The sequence below is a fragment of the Rhinoderma darwinii genome, chromosome 3 (genome assembly GCF_050947455.1).
Source record: "Rhinoderma darwinii isolate aRhiDar2 chromosome 3, aRhiDar2.hap1, whole genome shotgun sequence".
In the NCBI taxonomy this organism is placed as follows: domain Eukaryota; kingdom Metazoa; phylum Chordata; class Amphibia; order Anura; family Rhinodermatidae; genus Rhinoderma; species Rhinoderma darwinii.
The window spans coordinates 212,440,081-212,462,438 of NC_134689.1; the positions used below are offsets into that span (position 1 = coordinate 212,440,081).

The following is a 22,358-nucleotide window of genomic DNA, read 5'->3' on the forward strand; positions in this document are numbered from 1 at the left end:
ACAGCCGACACCCGCATTGTATGGAGCGGGCTCACTCAGTGAGCCCGCTCCATACTTCCCCTACCCAGCTATGACGTAGCCATACGTCAAATGTCAGGAAGGGGTTAAATATAGTAAATAAGAGTAGTGTTGGATGATAATCGATGCAAAAAAGAATCTGCTTTAGGTTCCCACAAATTTAGAGGCCCCTAATCAGTGAAGGTAATAACAATATGGCTTAGCTTCACCACATTTTCAAGGATCTCATAAATATAGGGGGTCCCTAATCAGTGTAGGTGGTAACAATGCGGCTGGGTTCACTACCTGTTCAAGGAACTCATAAATATAGGGACCCTAATCAGAGGTGGTAACTATATGGCTGGGTTCACTACCTGTTCAAGGTCCTCATAAATATAAGGGCCCCTAATCAGTGGAGGTGGTAACAATACAGCTAGGTTCACTACCTGTTTCATGTTCTCATAAATATAGGGTCCCTAATTAGTAGAGGTGGTAACAATACAACTGGGTTCACTACCTGTTCAAGGTCCTCATAAATATAGGGCCCATAATCACAGGTGGTAACAATATGGCTGGGTTCACTACCTGCTCAAGGTCCTCAAATATAGTGGCGCCTAATCAGTAGAGGTGGTAACTATACAGCTGGGTTCACTACCTGTTTCAGGTCCTCATAAATATAAGTTACATAATCAGTGCAGGTGGAAACAATATGGCTGGGTTCACTACCTGTTTCAGGTCCTCATACGGATGTAGCCATCTTTATCTTGACTTTGATCATTTGCTGCAGTGTGATATCACACAACAAAAGCCATTGAAAAAGTCAAGTTAAAGCTGCCTCCCACTGTGTATTTAATGCGTTAAAAGTCAAGATAAAGATGGCTACAACTGTAAATATAGGGTTCCTAATTAGTAGAGGTGGAAATAATATTGTTGGGATCACTATCCCCATAAATATAGGGGTCCCTAATCAGTGGAGGTGGTAACAATACGGCTGGGTTCACTACCTGTTCCAGGTCCACATATATATAGCGGCCCCTAATCAGTGGAGGTGTGGTAACAATACAGCTGGGTTCACAACTTGTTCCAGGTCCACATATATATATAGCGACCCCTAATCAGTGGAGGTGGTAACAATACGGCTGGGTTCACTACCTGTTCCAGGTCCACATATATATATATATATATAGCGACCCCTAATCAGTGGAGGTGGTAACAATACGGCTGGGTTCACTACCTGTTCCAGGTCCACATATATATAGCGGCCCCTAATCAGTGGAGGTGGTAACAATACGGCTGGGTTCACAAACTGTATTTTGCATAATCATGTGAAGAGAAAAGCCTGCACATACACAAAATACTTGAATTATACAGTTGGAATTAATTAGAACAGAGATTGTAAGCCAGGCCCTCTCATCCAACATCAGTGTCTGACCTCACAAATGCTTTTCTGCATGAATGGCCAAAAATACCCACAGACACCTCCAAAATCTTGTAGAAAGCCTTCTCAGAAGAGTGGACCATGTTTTATCTGCAATGGGGGGGGGGGGCGACCAACTCTATATTAATGCCTGTGGATTTATAATAAACTGTCATAAAATCTGCTGTAGGCATACCTCTCAACCGTCCCCGATCCGACGGGACAGTCCCGGTTTCTCACCACTGTCCCGCCGTCCTGGCGGTCTGAAAAATGTCCCGCAGGGCGCTGCATCCAAACAGCTGATCGCTGCTGACTGCAGCATGCAGCAGCGATCAGAAGAAGGCAGGAGTCTTGCGGCGGTGTTCTCACTGCGGTCGATGCCGGCTCGGGAGTGGACGAGTCCAGTCACCTGACCTGTCATCTGACCTCGCCGGTCAGGTGACTGGACTGGTCCACTCCCGGGCCGTCATCGACACCAGTGACAACGCCGCTGCAAGACTCCTGACTTCTGACGGTGAGTGACGTCAAAAGCAGAGCGAAGAGTGGCAGCAGTAGGGCCGGCTACCTCTACCATTTTCCGCTCTGGCGGCAATGTGGCACCTACAGGGGGACTGTGTGCAGTGGCGGATTAAGTAGACCATAGGCCCTGGGCTGTTACCATTAGTTGGGCCCCCCTTCTCCACCGCCGCCCTGTAACTATTGTTAACACTTCCTTTTTGTCCAGACATTAACAAATGGGTGTTACTACTCCCCTTGTCAAAAGGCTGTGTCCCCACATACTGACAGTCTCCAACCATCGCTGACAGTATCGCACTGTGTAGGGACACATTTGTCTATCAGTCCTGAACTGCACAAAGTCTTTGTGAAATACAAGGATTTCCTATAACAAACATGTCAGTAGAGATGACAGATTGTCTATAAATCTAGTGACTCACAGGTGACGACGTCGTTTTTTTCCTCTTCTCCATCCAGTTCAGACTTCATGACGACTTTTCCCGGCCATGACATATTTCTGCAGAATTTGCCACTCAGATGTCTTTGGCTCCTCACTTTTCCAACATTTCCACACCTATAAACAAAGATAATATTATCATGGTGCCACACACTGTGCCCCTAAATATAATAGCACCAAACACTCGCCCCTGAATAAAATAGTACAAACACTGTGCCCCTAAATATTATAGCACCATAGACTGCGCCCTGAATATAATTGTGTCAAACACTGTAGATAGCACCACACACAGCCCCCTGTAAATAGCGCTACACAGTCCTCCCCCTCTGTAAATAGCGTAACATAGCCCTCCCCCTCTTGTATATAGTGCTACACAGCAATCCCCCTTAGATATAGTGATACACAGCGCTCCCTTCTATATATTGCTATACAACAATCCCCCCTTGTATATTGTGCTACACAGCGTCTCCGCCCTTGGACCTGCAGCTCTTGTAATTGCTCAGTATAATGTCCCCCGTAGCTGTCCCCACAGTATATTGCCACCCATAGTTGCCCCCACAGTATAATGCCCTTCATAGCTGCCTCTACACAGTATAATGCCCCCATAGCTGCGACACAGTATAATGCCCCCATAGCTGCAACACAGTATAATGCCCCCATAGCTGCAACACAGTATAATGCCCCCATAGATGTGATACAGTATAATGCCCCCATAGCTGTGACAGTATAATGCCCCCATAGCTGCGACACAGTATAATGCCCCCATAGCTGCAACACAGTATAATGCCCCCATAGATGTGACACAGTATAATGCCTCCATAGCTGCTACACAGTATAATGCCCCCATAGCTGTGACAAAGTATAATGCCCCATAGCTGTGACACAGTATAATGCCCCCATAGCTGCGACACAGTATAATGCCCCCATAGATATGACACAGTATAATGCCCCATAGCTGTGACACAGTATAATGCCCCCATAGCTGTGACACAGTATAATGCCCCATAGATGTAACACAGTATAATGCCCCCATAGCTGCGACACAGTATAATGTCCCCATAGCTGTGACAGTATAATGCCCCCATAGCTGCGACACAGTATAATGCCTCCATAGCTGCAACACAGTATAATGCCCCCATAGCTGTGACACAGTATAATACCTCCATAGCTGTGCCACAGTATAATGCCTCCATAGCTGTGACACAGTATAATGCCCCCATAGATGTGACACAGTATAATGCCCCATAGATGTGACACAGTATAATGCCCCCATAGCTGTGACACATTATAATGCCCCATAGATGTGACACAGTATAATGCCCCCATAGCTGTGACACAGTATAATGCCCCCATAGCTGTGACAGTATAATGCCCCCATAGCTGTGACAGTATAATGCCCCCATAGCTGTGACAGTATAATGCCCCCATAGCTGTGACAGTATAATGCCCCCATAGCTGTGACAGTATAATGCCCCATAGCTGTGACACAGTATAATGCCCCATAGCTGTGACACAGTATAATGCCCCCATAGCTGCGACACAGTATAATGCCCCCATAGTTGTGACAGTATAATGCCCCCATAGATGTGACACAGTATAATGCCGCATAGCTGTGACACAGTATAATGCCTCCATAGCTGCTACACAGTATAATGCCCCCATAGCTGTGACACAGTATAATGCCCCATAGATGTGACACAGTATAATGCCCCTATAGCTGCGACACAGTATAATGCCTCCATAGCTGAAACACAGTATAATGCCCCCATAGCTGTGACACAGTATAATGCCTCCATAGCTGTGACACAGTATAATGCCCCCTTAGCTGTGACAGTATAATGCCCCCATAGATGTGACACAGTATAATGCCCCATAGATGTGACACAGTATAATGCCCCCATAGATGTGACACAGTATAATGCCCCAATAGATGTGACACAGTATAATGCCCCATAGCTGTGACACAGTATAATGCCCCATAGATGTGACACAGTATAATGCCCCCATAGATGTGACACAGTATAATGCCCCCATAGATGTGACATAGTATAATGCCCCCATAGATGTGACATAGTATAATGCCCCCATAGATGTGACACAGTATAATGCCCCCATATATGTGACACAGTATAATGCCCCATAGCTGTGATACAGTATAATGCCCCATAGATGTGACATATTATAATGCCCCATAGATGTGACACAGTATAATGCCCCATAGATGTGACACAGCTGTGTCTGGAGCTATCTACATGGGGGCTGTGTCTGGCGCTATCTACAGGAGGGCTATGTCTGGAGCTATCTACAGGGGGGCGTTATCTGGCGCTTTCTACCGGGGGGCTGTGTGTGGCGCTATCTACAGGGGGGCTGTGTGTGGCGCTATCTACAGGGGGGCTGTGTGTGGCGCTATCTACAGGGAGGCTGTGTGTGGCGCTATCTACAGGGGGCTGTGTCTGGCGCTATCTACAGGGGGGCTGTGTCTTGCACTATCTACAGGGGGGCTATGTGTGGTGCTATCTACGGGGGGCTGTGTGTGGCGCTATCTACAGGGGGCCTGTGTCTGGCGCTATCTACAGGGGGGCTGTGTGTGGAGCTATCTACAGGGGGGCTATGTCTGGCACTATCTAAACGAGGGCTGTGTCTGGAGCTATCTACAGGGGAGCTGTATCTGGCGCTATCTACACGGGGGCTGTGTGTGGAGCTATCTACAGGGGGCTGTGTCTGGCGCTATCTACACGGGGGCTGTGTGTGGAGCTATCTACAGGGGGCTGTGTCTGGCGCTATCTACCGGGAGGCTGTGTCTGGTGCTATCTACAGGGGGGCTGTGTCGAGCTATCTACAGGGGGGCTGTGTGTGGAGCTATCTACAGGGGGGCTGTGTCTGGAGCTCTCTACAGGGGGCTGTATCTGGCGCTATATACAGGGGGGCTTTGTGTGGCGCTATCTACAGGGGGGCTGTGTGTGTCGCTTTCTACAGGGAGCTGTGTGTGGCGCTATCTACAGGGGGGCTGTGTGTGGCGCTATCTACAGGGGGCTGTGTGTGGAGCTATCTACAGGGGGGTCTGTGTGTGGCGCGATCTACAGGGGGGCTGTATCTGGAGCTATCTACAGGGGGTTGTGTGTAGAGCTATCTACAAGGGGGCTGTGTCTGGAGCTATCTACAGGGGGGCTGTATCTGGAGCTATATACAGGGGGGCTGTGTGTGTAGCTATCTACAGGGGGGCTGTGTGTGGAGCTATCTACATGGGGGCCTGTGTCTGGCACTATCTACAGGGGGGCTGTGTCTGGAGCTATCTACAGGGGGGCTGTGTGTGGTGCTATCTACAGGAGGGCTATGTCTGGAGCTATCAACAGGGGGGCTGTATCTGTCGCTACCTACAGGGGGACTGTGTGTGGCGCTATCTACAGGGGGCTGTGTCTGGAGCTCTCTACAGGGGGCTGTATCTGGCGCTATATACAGGCGGGCTTTGTGTGGCGCTATCTACAGGGGGGCTGTGTGTGTCGCTTTCTACAGGGAGCTGTGTGTGGCGCTATCTACAGGGGGGCTGTGTGTGGCGCTATCTACAGGGGGCTGTGTGTGGAGCTATCTACAGGGGGGTCTGTGTGTGGCGCGATCTACAGGGGGGCTGTATCTGGAGCTATCTACAGGGGGTTGTGTGTAGAGCTATCTACAAGTGGGCTGTGTCTGGAGCTATCTACAGGGGGGCTGTATCTGGAGCTATATACAGTCTGTGTCTGGAGCTATGTACAGGGGGGCTGTGTGTGTAGCTATCTACAGGGGGGCTGTGTGTGGAGCTATCTACATGGGGGCCTGTGTCTGGCACTATCTACAGGGGGGCTGTGTCTGGAGCTATCTACAGGGGGGCTGTGTGTGGTGCTATCTACAGGAGGGCTATGTCTGGAGCTATCAACAGGGGGGCTGTATCTGTCGCTACCTACAGGGGGACTGTGTGTGGCGCTATCTACAGGGGGCTGTGTCTGGAGCTATCTACAGGGGGGCTGTATCTGGCGCTTTCTACCGGGGGGCTATGTGTGGCACTATCTACAGGGGGGCTGTGTGTGGCGCTATCTACAGGGGGGCTGTGTGTGGCGCTATCTACAGGGGGCTGTGTCTGGAGCTATCTACAGGGGGGCTGTGTCTGATGCTATCTACAGGCAGGCTGTGTCTGGCGCCACCTACAGGGGTCTGTGTGTGGCGCTATCTACAGGGGGCTTTGTCTGGAGCTATCTACAGGGGGTCTGTATCTGGCGCTTTCTACCGGGGGGCTGTGTGTGGCGCTATCTACAGGGGGGCTCTGTGTGGCGCTATCTACAGGGGGGCTCTGTGTGGCGCTATCTACAGGGGTCTGTGTCTGGAGCTATCTACAGGGGGCTGTGTCTGACGCTATCTACAGGCAGGCTGTGTCTGGCACTATCTACAGGGGGCTGTGGGTGGCGCTATCTACGGGGGGCTGTGTGTGGCGCTATCTACAGGGGGTCTGTGTCTGGCGCTATCTACAGGGGGGCTATGTGTGGAGCTATCTACAGGGGGCTGTGTGTGGAGCTATCTACAGGGGGCTGTGTCTGGAGCTATCTACAGGGGGGCTGTGTGTGGAGCTATCTACAGGGGGTTGTGTCTGGCGCTATCTGCAGGAAGGCTGTGTCTGGCGCTATCTACAGGGGGCTGTGTCGAGCTATCTACAGGGGGGCTGTGTTGGGAGCTATCTACAGGGGGCTGTGTGTGGAGCTATCTACAGGGGGCTGTGTGGAGCTATCTACAGGGGGGCTGTATCTGGCGCTATGTACAGGGGGGCTTTGTGGGAAGCTATCTACAGGGGGCTCTGTGTGTGGCGCTAACTACAGGGGGCTGTGTGTGGCGCTATCTACAGGGGGGCTGTATCTGGAGCTATCTACAGGGGGGTTGTGTGTGGAGCTATCTACAGGGGAGCTGTGTCTGGAGCTATCTACAGGGGGCTGTATCTGTAGCTATGTACAGGGGGGCTGTGTCTGGCGCTATGTACAGGGGGGCTGTGTGTGGAGCAATCTACAGGGGGGCTCTGGTGGATGATTTTTCCATTGACCAGTAGCAGAGTTACACAACTGGAAATCCCCATCATGTAACTCTGCTACCTGTCAATTGAAAAGTCATCCACCACAGGGTCTCCCTCTTGACTTTCATTGTTCTCAGCCTTTTGGTTTGTCCTGCAGCTGCTGCCGCCGTGATGAGCAAATGTTATACCCAAGATAGGAAAAGTGACACAAAGACGATATAACCGGATCCATAATACCTGTGATATCCAGACAGTCTAGAGATCCGCAGTCAGAATGTGCGTGCGTTATTTGCAGAAGGATTTGGCCGTGATTTGATGTGTTGATGCGGAAATATTGGGCGTGGTTAGGGGGCGTGGCTTAAAATGTCCCTCTTTTCCAAATTCAAAAGTTGGGAGGTATGCTGTAGGTGTAATGTGTAGTTGTCCCAATACTTTTGTCCCTATGGTGTATATATTAACTATAGCTTTGTATACCATTTTTAGCATTAAATGGATGAATGGGGAAGGGGACCAGACACACTTCTTGCTGTCAGTGTCTACTCCAGGTGTAAGTTATTTGTATTTATTTTTCATTGATAATGGAATATATGACAGACTGTCTTACTTCATCTTATTGTTTTCTCATAGGTTCATGTAAACCCTCTATACTTTACACACTGCAATCCTTGTATGTTTGGATAGCTTTGTCCTGAACTCGTCTACAAAGGTTAAATTGTATTTCTAAAGTAAAATCTGTAAGCAGTTGTTTCTGCGAGGCATAGACTGCATGTTTTTTTATTTTTTTATTTCTTTTTAAATTGGTAATAGGTATCTATAGGGAGACTGGCAACCTCACTATTACACTGCCCCAGAGAAGCCCAGTAAGAGAACTTCTGAACTCATTTGAGGTAAGGGTTGTCTATATTTAAAGCTTTATTGCCACCTGCTGGTCAAATACTGCATTGTAAAGAAATCATAGCCTGGAATTACCGGTATATCTACAGTAAAACCGCTTCAAGACAACCACCTTTTAGAGGAGTGATCCCCTCAAAGAAGATGCCAGTATACTTAATATATAAGCAAATTAAAGATCTATAAGAGAATCTAATCTTGATTTGGAGAGGTTTTACTGTATTTATATCTGCAAATTGTGTTATTTTGCGGATCTGTTTACACAGCTTTTCATGTTTTTTTTTACCTATAGCATGAGTTATTTCAAACACCAATTTACATCTGCAGGAAGTGCGCCAAATTTATTAGGTGGTGCACTTTATAAAACTGGCACTTTTTTGACCATATGATGGAAATGCAAATCTACTCCTGCAATGAACAGGTGTAGATTTGCACCATATCTTACACCAGATTCTGGCGTATGTAGGGTAAACACCCACGATACAATCTCATACCCTCATTGAACCCACATTATGCCTAAGGCTGGATTCACATGAGCACATTACGTCCGTAATGGACGGAACGTTTTTCGGCCAAAAGTCCCGGACCGAACACAGTGCAGGGAGCCGGGCTCCTTGCACTTTGTTCGGTCCGGGACTTGCGGCCGAAATACGTTCCGTCCATTACGAATGTAATGTTCTCGTGTGAATCCAGCCTTACTGTTATTCCTGCGCCACAATATCTCCCCCTCTCCTTCCCCACCTTATTCGATAACCCAACCTTCCTACCAGGAAGAGATTGTGACCCTTTCTGAACTTGGCACAGCGCAAGGAAGACACAAGCTCAACACTTATTAGTAGTCAATGATTGGTAGACAATCGCACAGTTAATTGCTGCCGAAGAACCATGCCCCTTACTCTTCTGGCAGGCTTCTCAACTTTAGCCTATTCTCCTATCACTGTCCTAACCATTGAATTATGCCCGCTCTCACACTGTTTTTAAAAACATGTAACTTGCTTATCTCTCCATGTGAGGATTCACACCCAACATATCTAACTAACTGAGAATGAGGCTTACATTCTCATTACATTGTATACACTTGTATATGATGACACGTAAGTTTCAATATAAAGAAGGATTCAAGAAGTCGGGTTCAAGATTCTGACAAGATGGTACAGAATCTTCTCCAAACTGCAGAACCTCTTTTATCATGCCTACTCTCTCTGATCGCACTGCACATCTCATAAGTAAACCATTGTATATGTTTTTGGGAATGTCAGATTATTGACAGTGGGTTTTTTTTTTTTTTTAAAACGCCTGGCGCATCAAATTTTAATTACATGGACATTGCACTCCCTCAAACACCGGGCCTCCTCATTCTCCCACTATCTTTCTAGATATTGTTTTCTCTTGGTTCCTTAATGGTTGCTTTTTGGGAATTCCTATGAGATTCCTGCCTCTAGTCTAGTTCATTGCTGCCAAAGGGTATGTTCACACGCACTAATTACAGACGTAATTCGGGCGTTTTTGCCCCGAATTACGTCCGAAAATAGCACCTCAATAGCGCTGACAAACATCTGCCCATTGAAAGCAATGGGCAGACGTTTGTCTGTTCACACGAGTCGTAATTTACGCGCTGCTGTCAAATGACGGCGCGTAAATAGACGCCCGCGTCAAAGAAGTGACCTGTCACTTCCTTGGCCATAATTGGAGGCGTTATTCATTGACTCCAATGAATATCAGCGCCAATTACGTCCGTAATGGACGCGGCGTTCAAGCGCCTGCACATGCCGTTACGGCTGAAATTACGGGGATGTTTTCAGGCTGAAACATCCCCGTAATTTCAGCCGTTACGGACGCCCTCGTGTGAACATACCCTTACTCTATAAACTGTTGCTGCTCATTTGTGTACTGAACACGGATTGTTTCCTGACCACATCTTTGACTACCAACTATTACCGCTTATCTGTGTACCAAACCTGGACTGTGCCTTGACTACATGCTATTGTCACTCTTTGTCCAGATTGTTTCAGCCACTGGATTTAGTATCTGCTTTCAGACCTTGACATGGTGACAGAGTACATCCCTAAATCTTGTCATTGTCCTTTCTTAAAAAAAAAAAAATCTTTCTCTTTCTCTCGCCCTTTCCCTTCTGCTTCCTCTCCTCCTTCATGTCTCAATTTTTGCCTAATCCTCCCTTCTCCCCAAAGTGCTCCTTCAATATAGTATATTTTGATCTAATCGGATACATTTTTGTTATTTTGCTACATGAGTTTATTGCCTTCATCCTCCTTGTGGTGACTTTTCTCATGTTGTCTGTTTTTTATTATCTGCATTGGCCTCTACATAAGCTATTCATAACATGTGTTACCTCTTGCAATTGTGTTTTTTTTCATAGTAAAATTTATATATGTTGCATAAAAATCATAATAAAAAAAAGTTGCAATATAGTACTGCGCCGCCTGCACTATATTACCTTCAATGTGTGAGGGCCTCTCTCGGGTCCTGTAGTGGTCGCACATGCTGCAACCACAATTGTGTAGCACAAAAAAGCGAGCATTGTGAGTTCAGCCTAAGAAGTAAGTTGCACTGTGAATAAAAATGAAGGTACCTAAAACAATAATGCAGTGTGCCAGGAACACATGCCAGACTTCAGTTCAATAGCTAAGACATGCATAGACATGTACTTTCCAGTCAAAGTTTGTTCCCCCATAAAGCCCCTATGAAAGTGTCTGCAACTGTGCCCTATATCACTGCTAGCCACATGCTCCATAACCAATGGCGGATTATCATAGGTCGTTTTGGGCGTCCAAAGTACATTGTGGATTTTGTTTTTGTAGTTTTGTCGCGTTTTTGCCGCGATTTTACTGCGAATTGCTGCAAAAATCGCGACGAAACTGCATTGTGTATGTCCTGCAAAAGGACCTTTAGACATAAGGTCACATGACCTTATCTCTGAAGTTCTTACTACTGTTTAGAGACCTGCTGGTCACATGACCGCAGGACCTTGAGCAGCAGCAGCAGCAAAATTCCACATAGCAGACTGCAGCTGCTATGTAAGTATAAGGGGATTGATTTGTTTAAGGGGTCTGTATTTAGGGGGACTGTATTTAGGGGGTCTGGTGTTTGGTCTGTATTTAGGGGGCCTGGTTTAGGGACTGTATTTAGGAGGTTTGGTGTCTGTATTAGTTTAAGGGGTCTGTATTTAGGGGGTCTGGTCTGGGGTCTGTATCAGTTTAAGGAGTTTAGGGTCTGTATATTTAGTGGTCTGTGTTAGTTTAAGGGGTCTGGGGTCAGTATTTAGGGGGTCTGTATTAGTTTGAGATCTGGGTCTGTATTTGGGGGGTCTGGTCTGGGGTCTGTATTAGTTTATAGGGTCTATTTAGGGGGCCTGTTCAAGGGTCTGTATTAGTTTAGGGGTCTTTATTTAGGGGTCTGTATTTAGGGGTCTGGTCTGGGGTCTGTATTAGAATAGGGGTTCTGGTCTGGGGTCTGTATTACATAAGGGAGTCATGTCTTTTTTGTCATTATTAGCGTAGGGGTCAGGTCTGGGGTCTGTATTTAGGGGGTCTGTATTAGTTTGAGGTCTGGTGTCTGTATTTAGGGGGTCTGATCTGGGGTCTGTATTTAGGGGGTCTGGTCTGGGGTCTGTATTTATGGGTCTGGTCTGGGATCTGTAGTTTATGGGGTCTGTATTTAGGGGTCTATATTAGTTTAGGGGTCTTTATTTAGGGGTCTGTATTAGTTTAGGGGTCTGGTCTGGGGTCTGTATTAAGGGAGTCAGGTCTGAGGTCATTATTAATGTAGGGGATCAGGTCCGGGGGTCTGTATTTAGGGGTCCGGTCTGAGGTTTGTATTTATTCAGGGTGCTTGTTCTGGGGTCTGTATTTGTTTAGGGGGTCTGGTCTGGTGACTGCAATCGTTTAGAAGGTCTGGGGTATGTATGTATTCTATGATCTAGTCTGGGGTCCAAATTTATTAGTCTGAGTAAAACGGGTTGTCCGGGCACATTGATAGGTCATCAGTATAAAAAAACGGTCCGTGTCCGGACAAGCCCTTTAATGTATGGTCCTGGGCCTTGGTGTCTAAATTTGTGTGTTTCCATAGAGGCTGGAAATGGCTGCAGAAGTGATGGGCAAAGATGTCTCATCAGGAGAAGTCGCCATAACGGTCTGCGTCAGATGGAGAAGAAAAGAAAACGACTCCCATCAGAGAAGACGTCACTTGTGAGTCACTGGATCTATAGGGGATCCGTCACCTCTCCTGACATGTCTGTTGCAGGTAATCCTTGTATTCTACATATCTCTGTGCACCCAGGACTAATAGACAAATGCGTGTTACCATTCCCATTGTCAAGATGATACTGGCAGCGATGTTTGGAGACTGTCAGTATGTAGGGAAACAGTGCTTTGACAAGAGGAATCGTAACAACCATTTGTCAATGCTTACACAAAAAGGTGGTGTTCACTATAGACACGGCAGAGCGGCGGTGGGGAAGGGGGGCCCAAGTTTGTGGAACAGCCCAGGGCCTATGGTCTACTTAATCCCCCACTGTCCATAACAGTGCCAACCACATGACACCTGAACGCTGCAGCCATTCATCCTACAACACTGACAGTCCCATAATCCTTTAAAAGTGCTACCACTTACCCTAAGGCCCCATGCACACGACCGTGCCCGTAATTACGACTCGTAATTTCAGGCACGAACAACTGCGGACAGCCGTCCGCATTTACGGGCCATACTCCCATTATAAAGTATGGGAGCACGGTCCGTAAAATAAAAAAAAACATGTCCTATTTTTTTCGGAAAGTTTCTACGGCACGGACACCTTACCGTAAGTATAAGCGAAGGTGTCCGTAGGCCATAGAAATGAATGGGTTCTGTACTTAGGGACCGTAACTATGGTCCGTAATTAAGGGCGATTTTACGATCGTGTGCATGGGGCCTTAAACAACTACGAATTTACCCCCTTAACAGTATTAGCCATAGGTACCCTTACTAGTGCCAGTCATATCCCTATGAACGATGAAGTCATATGCCGTCTTTAAAGTGCCAGCCATGTGCCTCCTTAACAATACGACCACTTAACCTAGTCCAACAGCACTTCTCTCTTCCTCTCCTTAATCTTGCATCAGTGCAAGACACAGGTAAGGCTTCGTTCACATCTGCGCTAGGGCTCCGTTCCGACGTTCCGTTGGAGCTTTCCGTCGGAACGGAGCCCTGACAGACACAAACAGAAATCAATGGTGATGGAAATGGAAACCTATGGTTTCCGTTTGTGTCTGCCAGGGCTCCGTTCCGACGGAAGGCTCCGACGGAATGTCGGAACGGAGCCCTAACGCAGATGTGAACGAAGCCTAAAATGCTATTGAAAATGCAAACAAGGTCAACTCAAAATAAATGCAAACGTTTACATACCCCAATCTATATGATCTGGAGACTAATGTTAGGTTTATGTCTATGGCAGTTCTATTTTATAGTTCACAATTCAAAGTCATACTTATATATTCAGAACATATTATTGCATATGAATGTGCATCAAAGATGTGAGCTGTAGTATAGAAGCCTGAAACAATATCTTAGAGAGCCACCTAGTGGTAGCAATAGTTCACCAATGTACATTTTATTTTCTGCAAAATGCCAAGGACATTTTATGATATGTTTCCTTAAAAAGCAACGTCTCTGTTTTTATGGAAGCAAAAGGAGTATCTACAGTTCCAAATTACAAAGTAATAGGCACTCCGTGTTCTGCTGTCTAGTGTCTCTGTGCCGCATCATATTCTCCATTAGAAGAAATGCTGCTAGAGGAGAATATTTCTGTAATATGGCACGCAATGAAGAAAAAACCTCTGTGGTACAATATGGGCTTAAAGACTGTGCCCCATCATGGACACTTGCAACTCGGATCCAGAAACCAGTCGTTTGCATGAGGCCCATCCCTTGTCAGCATCATAGTCGTAGCAATAATCTGAAAATAAACTAGACTTATTTTTGACTTGATAGTTTGAGTGTAATGGTAGAGTTGACTGGCTTGATAGATAGTCTATATCCTATTATTTAATGAGAAATCAGACTTTGGAAAGCTTAGAAACTGCAGCAATAATTTATTTATAGCAGAAAAAAAACCAGCACTAGAATATTGCAGAGCATATTGGTGTGGTCTATATTAATAAGATATTTTATTTTATTTCTTTTACCTCTCTATTCACACCTTTTTTGTTAGACGTACATACTACAATGGTGTATATATTAGTAAATGTTGTTTGCAATTTGTAAAATTATAACCACTCTTCAAAATCCCCTCCTGTACACACAAACAATTCTATGCACAAAAGGATGTACAATATACAGATTATTACCTATTGTAACTATGGAAACAGGGATACTATAAACAAGCAATATACGTTCTCAAAATCAACAAAAAAAATTAAGATGATGTTCTGAAACAGCTGGAGTTGAGATTATGCATGGTCATCCTGGATGGTCATCCTTTCAGGGTGTCAATTAACCCATTGTGCTTGTCCTGTGGTACTGTTGAACAGGAAATGGTTTCCAGAAACTACACATAAAAAAGGTAAGAAATGTCATAAAATGCTTTACATATGAAGTAAATGAAAGACCATTCGCATGTTTAAGTCTGGTTCACATGTCGTGTTGTACACAATTCTGATTTATAGGATTTCTCTTTTATTTGTTCTTGTATTGGAATACATCTCAGAGGGCAAAGAAATTCAAGATTTATTCTTCTACCCTTTTATAGAATGCATTTTCCAAATGTAAAATAAATGTATATGTAGAATCCACATTAAAAAATCCAGTACACACCATTAGATCCCGTATATCGTACTGAGCTCTCTAAAATCAGTGCTTCTAGGTGGAAACTCGGTCTGTGATACAGGACCTCATACGGAGCTATGAGTCTGTAATAAAGTGCATAATACAGTTCTGTATTGGACACCATATTGCAAAATTTTCTTGGTGGTGTGTGTAAGGCCAAACACATGAATTAAGGTGTTAAAGGGGTTTTCCAGGACCAATTAATTAATTACTTTTTCACTGCACATATAAAAATAATGTAATTTGTAATATACTTAAGTTTTGATTTAATCTTCTAACATCCGATTCCAGCGCCGGTCACGTGATGCATCTCAAGTAGCAAAATCCTTACTTCTGGCGCTAGCCCGTCCATAATCTTTGTTCCGTTTTCCAACTGGCTCAATGTACGGGTACGTCATTCCTGACGTCACTGTACACTGAGGGAAGTGGTGGTGGACCGGATACTCCCTTTCTTCTGAAAATGTCCGGTCTGCTGTGGCTGCTGTGATAGCGCAGGAGTGGGCATGCGTGGCAAACACTGCTAGTCTCTGATATATCACAGCGCCTGTGCTTCATTTTCTCCCCCCCCCTAGCAGCGGACAGGAAACTATCAGAAGAAATTATGTCAGGAGCTGGTAGCTAGTTGCTAGTAGCGCTCTGACAAGGACTTCGGAGCTGGGGTTAGGGGGTTCTACTATACTAGCGCCCTGCCCGGGACTCCGGCTCTGGGGAAGCCCCTGACATTACTGTGCACATATGGACAGTGAGGTCAGGGGATTCCACAGAGTCCCGGAGTAGAGCCTATTCTAGCGCTCTGCCCGGGACTATAGCTCTGGGGAAGCCCCTAGTAAACCTAAGAAAACAACCTCAAAACAAAAGAAACAGGGAGTCCCCACTATATGCAGAACAACCAAATAACATAGGGGACATAGCACCCAATATTGTACATATAAATATATAACTGACACGTATCTTCATAAAATATGTAAATCTTTATTGGTACATAATAAATAACAATACGTAGTATCAGAAATAATGTCAATGATAAAATAAGTCAGATTCCAAGAGCAGCATCAGAGAGGTATAGATGTAATTATACCCGAGGGTAAACAGAACAACCCATCTAGAGACAATTGTACCATGTCCACAGAAACACCATGTAATGTAGAGGACATATGCAGCTGTAAAAGACAGCATAAATACACAGCCCAAACAAAATGTAGCTATAGGTAAGTGGACATAAATGGTGAATACATATTAGTGTACAGCCCTAAATATAATAGCATCAATAGGGGAAGAAGTATACCACCAAAGAACAGTAAAACATACCTATAGACATGGTGAGAGGAGATGTATACGTCAATCTAGATGTGGCACAGAAAAAAGAGCGCCTCGACGCGCCTTTCGCCTGAGACCGGCTTCATCAGGAGGCTCTGTGGACATGGTACAATTGTCTCTAGATGGGTTGTTCTGTTTATCCTCGGGTATAATTACATCTGTACCTCTCTGATGCTGCTCTTGGAATCTGACTTATTTTATCATTGACATTATTTCTGATACTACGTATTGTTATTTATTATGTACCAATAAAGATTTATATATTTTATGAAGATACGTGCCAGTTATATATTTATATGTACAATATTGGGTGCTATGTCCCCTATGTTTTTTGGTTGTTCTGGGGAAGCCCCTGACAACACTGTCCATATATGGACAGTGATGTCAGGGAATTCCACAGAGTCCCGGAGTACAGCCTATACTAGCGCTCTGCCTGGGACTCTGGCTCTGGGGAAGCCGCTGACATTACTGTCCATATATGGACAGTGATGCCAGGGGATTCCACAGAGTACCGGAGTAGAGCATATACTAGTGCTCTGCCTGGGACTATAGCTCTGGGGAAGCCCCTGACAACACTTTCCATATATGGACAGTGATGTCAGGGGATTCCACAGAGTCCCGGAGCAGAGCCTATACTAGCGCTCTGCCCAGGACTCCGGCTTTAGGGAAGCCCCTGACAACACTGTCCATATATGAACAGTGATGTAAGGGGATTTCACTGAGTCCCGGAGCAGAGCCTATACTTGCGCTCTGGTCTGCTCTGGAACTCCTGTTCTAGGGGTCAAATGAACTTTTTTTTTTACTATTATGAAAGAGAGTGTTGTTTGGTACAGCACTGATGTGTTGCACGTTTATCGTTAGCTCTCACTGATCTAATGAAAGCAGTAAAATGGCAACGGAGATTAGAAAATGTTTATAGCTGGGTGTAGTAGGTGTGATAAGTCCCTGCAGCCGGCGCATTGCATGCTGGGACATAAGCGGTGCATGCTGGGAACTGTATGACCGGAAGAGCAAGACAACGAACACACAGTGGTAAACAAACCTCTCAATGTAAACAAAAGAGAAAATGGTAAATTAAAAAATAAAAATATAGATAACAATATTAAGGGGGCATTAATAGATAAATTGAGAAGTGTTGCAGAGAATTAAAAAATAATAATAAAAAGTATTGGAAATCCCCTTTGCTTGCTATATTTATACTGCATTTGTATGGCCATCAATGATCACCCATTCATTATTATCAAAATGTCCTCCAAATCCGACTTTATTAATGAATGCTCAAATATATAATTTTGTAAATAGCTTCAACAGTGGGAACACATTTGTTAATTTGTTCACTTGTTTAATGAAAGAAGGTAAATAGTCAGTATTTTTTAAATTTAATTATGGACGATGCATTGTCTTTTTATTTACTTACCTGGGTCAACAGCACGCCCATCAAAAAACTCTGGAGCCTGCACAAAGCGAAGAGAGCTTAATCAGACTACCATTTATATATATATACATATAAATTTATTTCCTAATAATGACTTATTTTAGGTTATATGATCATTCATAATATCATAGGTTGGTTCGTTAATTCATATATTCACCCACCTATATATATATATATATATATATATGTATATATATGTATGTATATATGTATATATATATATATATATATATATATATATATATATATATTTATATATACACTACCGTTCAAAAGTTTGGGGTCACCCAGACAATTTTGTGTTTTCCATGAAAACTCAAACTTATATTTATCAAATGATATATGAATAAGGAACGGGGAGTGGGAAAAGTAGTGTGTTTTGTAATTGCAAAAAAAATAAAAAATACTTTATTATTAAATTTATATTAAAACAATGTTAGATGAAAAATGATGTTGCGCCAAAGTCCCTTAAATTGGCGCACTATGACAAATTATGTCTGATTTAGATTGCTCCGGATTGTAAAGGATATATATGTGTCTAACCTCCCCCTTATTTAATAATAGAGAGGAAACTATAATAGCCCCTAAACCAAAAATTGGGTTGTTAAATAATTGCAAATAACTGTCCCCCTCAGTGTCAATGATGAGACAGTCTGATTGCACATGCACATACCTATTTAAATATATTTATCAAATGAGTTGCAAAATGACTAGAAAATATAGTCTAGACATTGACAAGGTTAGAAATGATGATTTTTATTTGAAATAATAATTTTCTCCTTCAAACTTTGCTTTCGTCAAAGAATGCTCCATTTGTAGCAATTACAGCATTGCAGATCTGTAGCATTCTAGCTGTTAATTTGCTGAGGTAATCGGGAGAAATTTCACCCCATGCTTCCAGAAGCCCCTCCCACAAGTTGGATTGGCTTGATGAGCACTTCTTGTGTACCATACGGTCAAGCTGCTTCCACAACAGCTCTATGGGGTTGAGATCTGGTGACTGCGCTTACAGATAGAGTACCAGCTGCCTGCTTCTTCCCTAAATAGTTCTTGCATAATTTGGAGGTGTGCTTTGGGTCATTGTCCTGTTGTAGGATGAAATTGTCTCCAATCAAGCGCTGTCCACAGGGATTGGCATGGCGTTGCAAAATGGGAGTGATCGCCTTCCTTATTCAAAATCCCTTTTACCTTGTACAAATCTCCCACTTTACCAGCACCGAAGCAACCGCAGACCATCACATTACCTCCACCATGCTTGACAGATGGCGTCAGGCACTATTCCAGCATCTTTTCAGTTGTTCTGCGTCTCACAAATGTTCTTCTGTGTGATCCAAACACCTCAAACTTCGATTCGTCTGTCCATAACACTTTTTTCCAATCTTCCTCTGTCCAATGTCTGTGTGCTTTTGCCCATATTAATCTTTTCCTTTTATTAGCCAGTCTCAGATATGGCTTTTTATTTGCCACTCTTCCCTAAAGGCCAGCATCCCGGAGTCGCCTCTTCACTGTAGACGTTGACACTGGCGTTTTGCGGGTACTATTTAATGAAGCTGCCAGTTGAGGACCTGTGAGGCGTCTATTTCTCAAACTAGAAACTCTAATGTACTTGTCTTGTTGCTCAGTTGTGCAGCGGGGCCTCCCACTTCTCTTTCTACTCTGGTTAGAGCCTGTTTATGCTGTCCTCTGAAGGGAGTAGTACACACCGTTCTAGGAATGTAAATGTAATGCTCCAAATTCTCAACTAGCTCAAAGGAAGGTCAGTTTTATAGCTCTTCTAAACAGCAAAACTGTTTGCAGCGGTGCTAACATAATTGCACAAGGGTTTTCAAGTGTTTTCTAATCATCCATTAGCCTTCTAACACAGTTAGCAAACACAATGTACCATTAGAACACTGGAGTGATGGTTGCTGGAAATTGGCCTCTATACACCTATGTAGATATTGCATTAAAAACCAGACGTTTGCAGCTAGAATAGTCATTTAGCACATTAACAATGTATAGAGTGTATTTTTGATTAATTTAATGTTACCTTCATTGAAAAAAACTGTGCTTTCCTTTCAAAAATAAGGAAATTTCTAAGTGACCCTAAACTTTTGAACGGTAGTGTGTATATATATATATATATATATATATATATATACATACATATAAATATATATGGACACATCTACATGGAAAGTATTGATAGCCCTGTAACTGTAAATTGTATATGTAGGACTAAAATCTTATCTTAAAGAAAAAATAGCTTTTTCACATTGCTGTTTAAATAAACTGTGTTACAATAACAAACTAGGAAAAATGTACCAAATTATTTTTTTTTTCTTAGAGCTGTTACCCATTTATAACTGTTCGTGCAGTATCATGTGTTTTCTACAAGGATTTTTCCTATTTAAGTCAATGGGACAGGGTACACCAGAAAAGATTTATTAATTTCTTGTATAAGATCAAAGCAAATGAGTCAGATATCATCCTAAAACCAATTTCACAATAGAGTCTTTGGCATTCAAGTCTTTATATGTGCAGAGCCAATATTAATCTATGGGGATTCTTTACACAGCTATGACACCAGGACCCTGTGCAGTTCTACTGAACTTTATTCGATCACCATAGCACATTATGTTGCTATAAATTGGTTTCCGTAGAACCTCACAGGGTCCTGGTGTTGCGGCTGTAATACAGACCCTAAAATGTGGCCATATTACGGCTGCCTAAAATGGTCTGTTCATTATATATTATGTATAGTACCCTGTACAACAAACTGAACAGTTTAGCATTTATACTTACAGTAGGGTATTGTGGCAGAAAGTTTTGATTTTCATTTGACTGTGAATTGTTGTTAGTTGAATCTTGCTTGTTTATGCTAAAGAAAGATAAAAAGTTATTCCCATTTCAAATGAAACATTGAAGTTCATTATTATGGTGGACTATTACTCACTATTAGACTCTTTCACACGGCAGCATTTTAGGCTATGTTCACACGGGGTATTTTGCCGAGTTTTTTGACGCGGAAACCGCGTCGCAAAACTCGGCAGAAACGGCCCGAGAACGCCTCCCATTGATTTCAATGGGAGGCATCGGCGTCTTTTTCCCGCGAGCAGTAAAACTGCCTCGCGGGAAAAAGAAGCGACATGCCCTATCTTCGGGCGCTTCCGCCTCCGACCTCCCATTGACTTCAATGGGAGGCAGGAGAAAGCGTATTTCTCGCTGTTTTATGCCCGCGGCGCTCAATGGCCGCGGGCGAAAAACGGCGCGATAATTGCCGCGAAAATCGGCGTGCAGGGAGAGGAATATCTGCCTCAAAGTTCCAAACGGAATTTTGAGGCAGATATTCCTCCCCCAAAATACTCTGTGTGAACATAGCCTTAGACAGTATTTTGCATCAGTATTTGTAAAACAACACCAGTAGTGAATTCAAAACATGGAAGAGGTGCAAATCTTTCCATTATACTTGTGTTGGTTCCACTCCTGGTTTTGACTTACAAATACTAAGCTAAATTCTGACCAAAATACTGCTGTGTGAAAGTGGCCTTACACTTGTATGTAAAGTTCTGGTACACTTGGCAAACATGAGTAAAATGTTGGTTGACCCATGGTTAATATCTCCATTAAAAACAAATAAAAAAATGTTGGTTGCTCTTTAGATGGCAACCAGGGCCTGATTGAATCTAAAACTAGGGAAGTATTTTTTTGGATGCAAATTCTTTACCAGATTATGTGGACGGATTTGAAAACAGTTAACCATTATCCCATGATACTGATAGGTAGGACAACCTATGAAACTGTGAACTACAAAATTATGATTATAAGCTTGTATTTAAGGATAATGGTTTATACCATATAATAAAAAAAAGTGTAAGAAACATGGCTTGAGTAAGTTTGGAATTAAACATGCAGTTTTTGTCGTGTGTGTGTGTGTGTGTGTGTGTGTGTGTGTGTGTTTTTGTTTTTTTTTAAAACATAAATGGACAAAAAAAGAGAAGAGACATATCAGTCTTTTCTTTAGACTTTTCCATCCATTTGGACCCACTCCTGGCTTTAGCGAAAAAAAAACCCTGCACTAAACACTGCATCAAAACTGCATGTGTGAATCCAATGTCACATATGAGGAGAGATGGATGATAGATAGATGGATGCTAGATGGATGCTAAATGGATGGATGGATGGATACATACAGTGGATTCCGAAAGTCTTCAGACCCTTAACTTTTTTCAAAATGTGTTATGTTGAGGCCTTGTGCTAAAATAAAATAAAAATTCTGCACTCAATACTCCATAATGACTGAGTGAAAACAGAATTTTAGATATGTTTGCAAATTTATTAAAAATGGAAAACTCAAATTTTGCATGGACATAAGTAGACAGATCCTTTGCTATGACACTTGAAATTTAGATCTAGTGGCCTCCCAGTTCTCTAGATCATCGTTGAAATGTTTCTACTCGTTGATTGGAGTCCACCTGTGGTAAATTCATTTGATTGGACATGATTTGGAAAGACCCCCCCC

The 22,358-nt window shown here is 43.7% G+C and overlaps 1 protein-coding gene across 1 annotated transcript in view; it reads right to left on the reverse strand.

The window, feature by feature from the left end:
* Nucleotides 1-14,768: 14,768 nt before the first annotated feature.
* The window catches only part of LOC142750413 (cadherin-related family member 4-like), a 144,541-nt gene continuing 136,951 nt past the window's right edge, over nt 14,769-22,358 (reverse strand). The window contains exons 22-24 of the mRNA XM_075859415.1: nt 20,642-20,717; nt 17,840-17,876; nt 14,769-14,827 (exon numbers count right to left, since the gene is read on the reverse strand). Coding sequence (XP_075715530.1) covers nt 14,769-14,827; nt 17,840-17,876; nt 20,642-20,717 — 172 coding nt within the window. The remainder of the gene's footprint in view (nt 14,828-17,839; nt 17,877-20,641; nt 20,718-22,358) is intronic.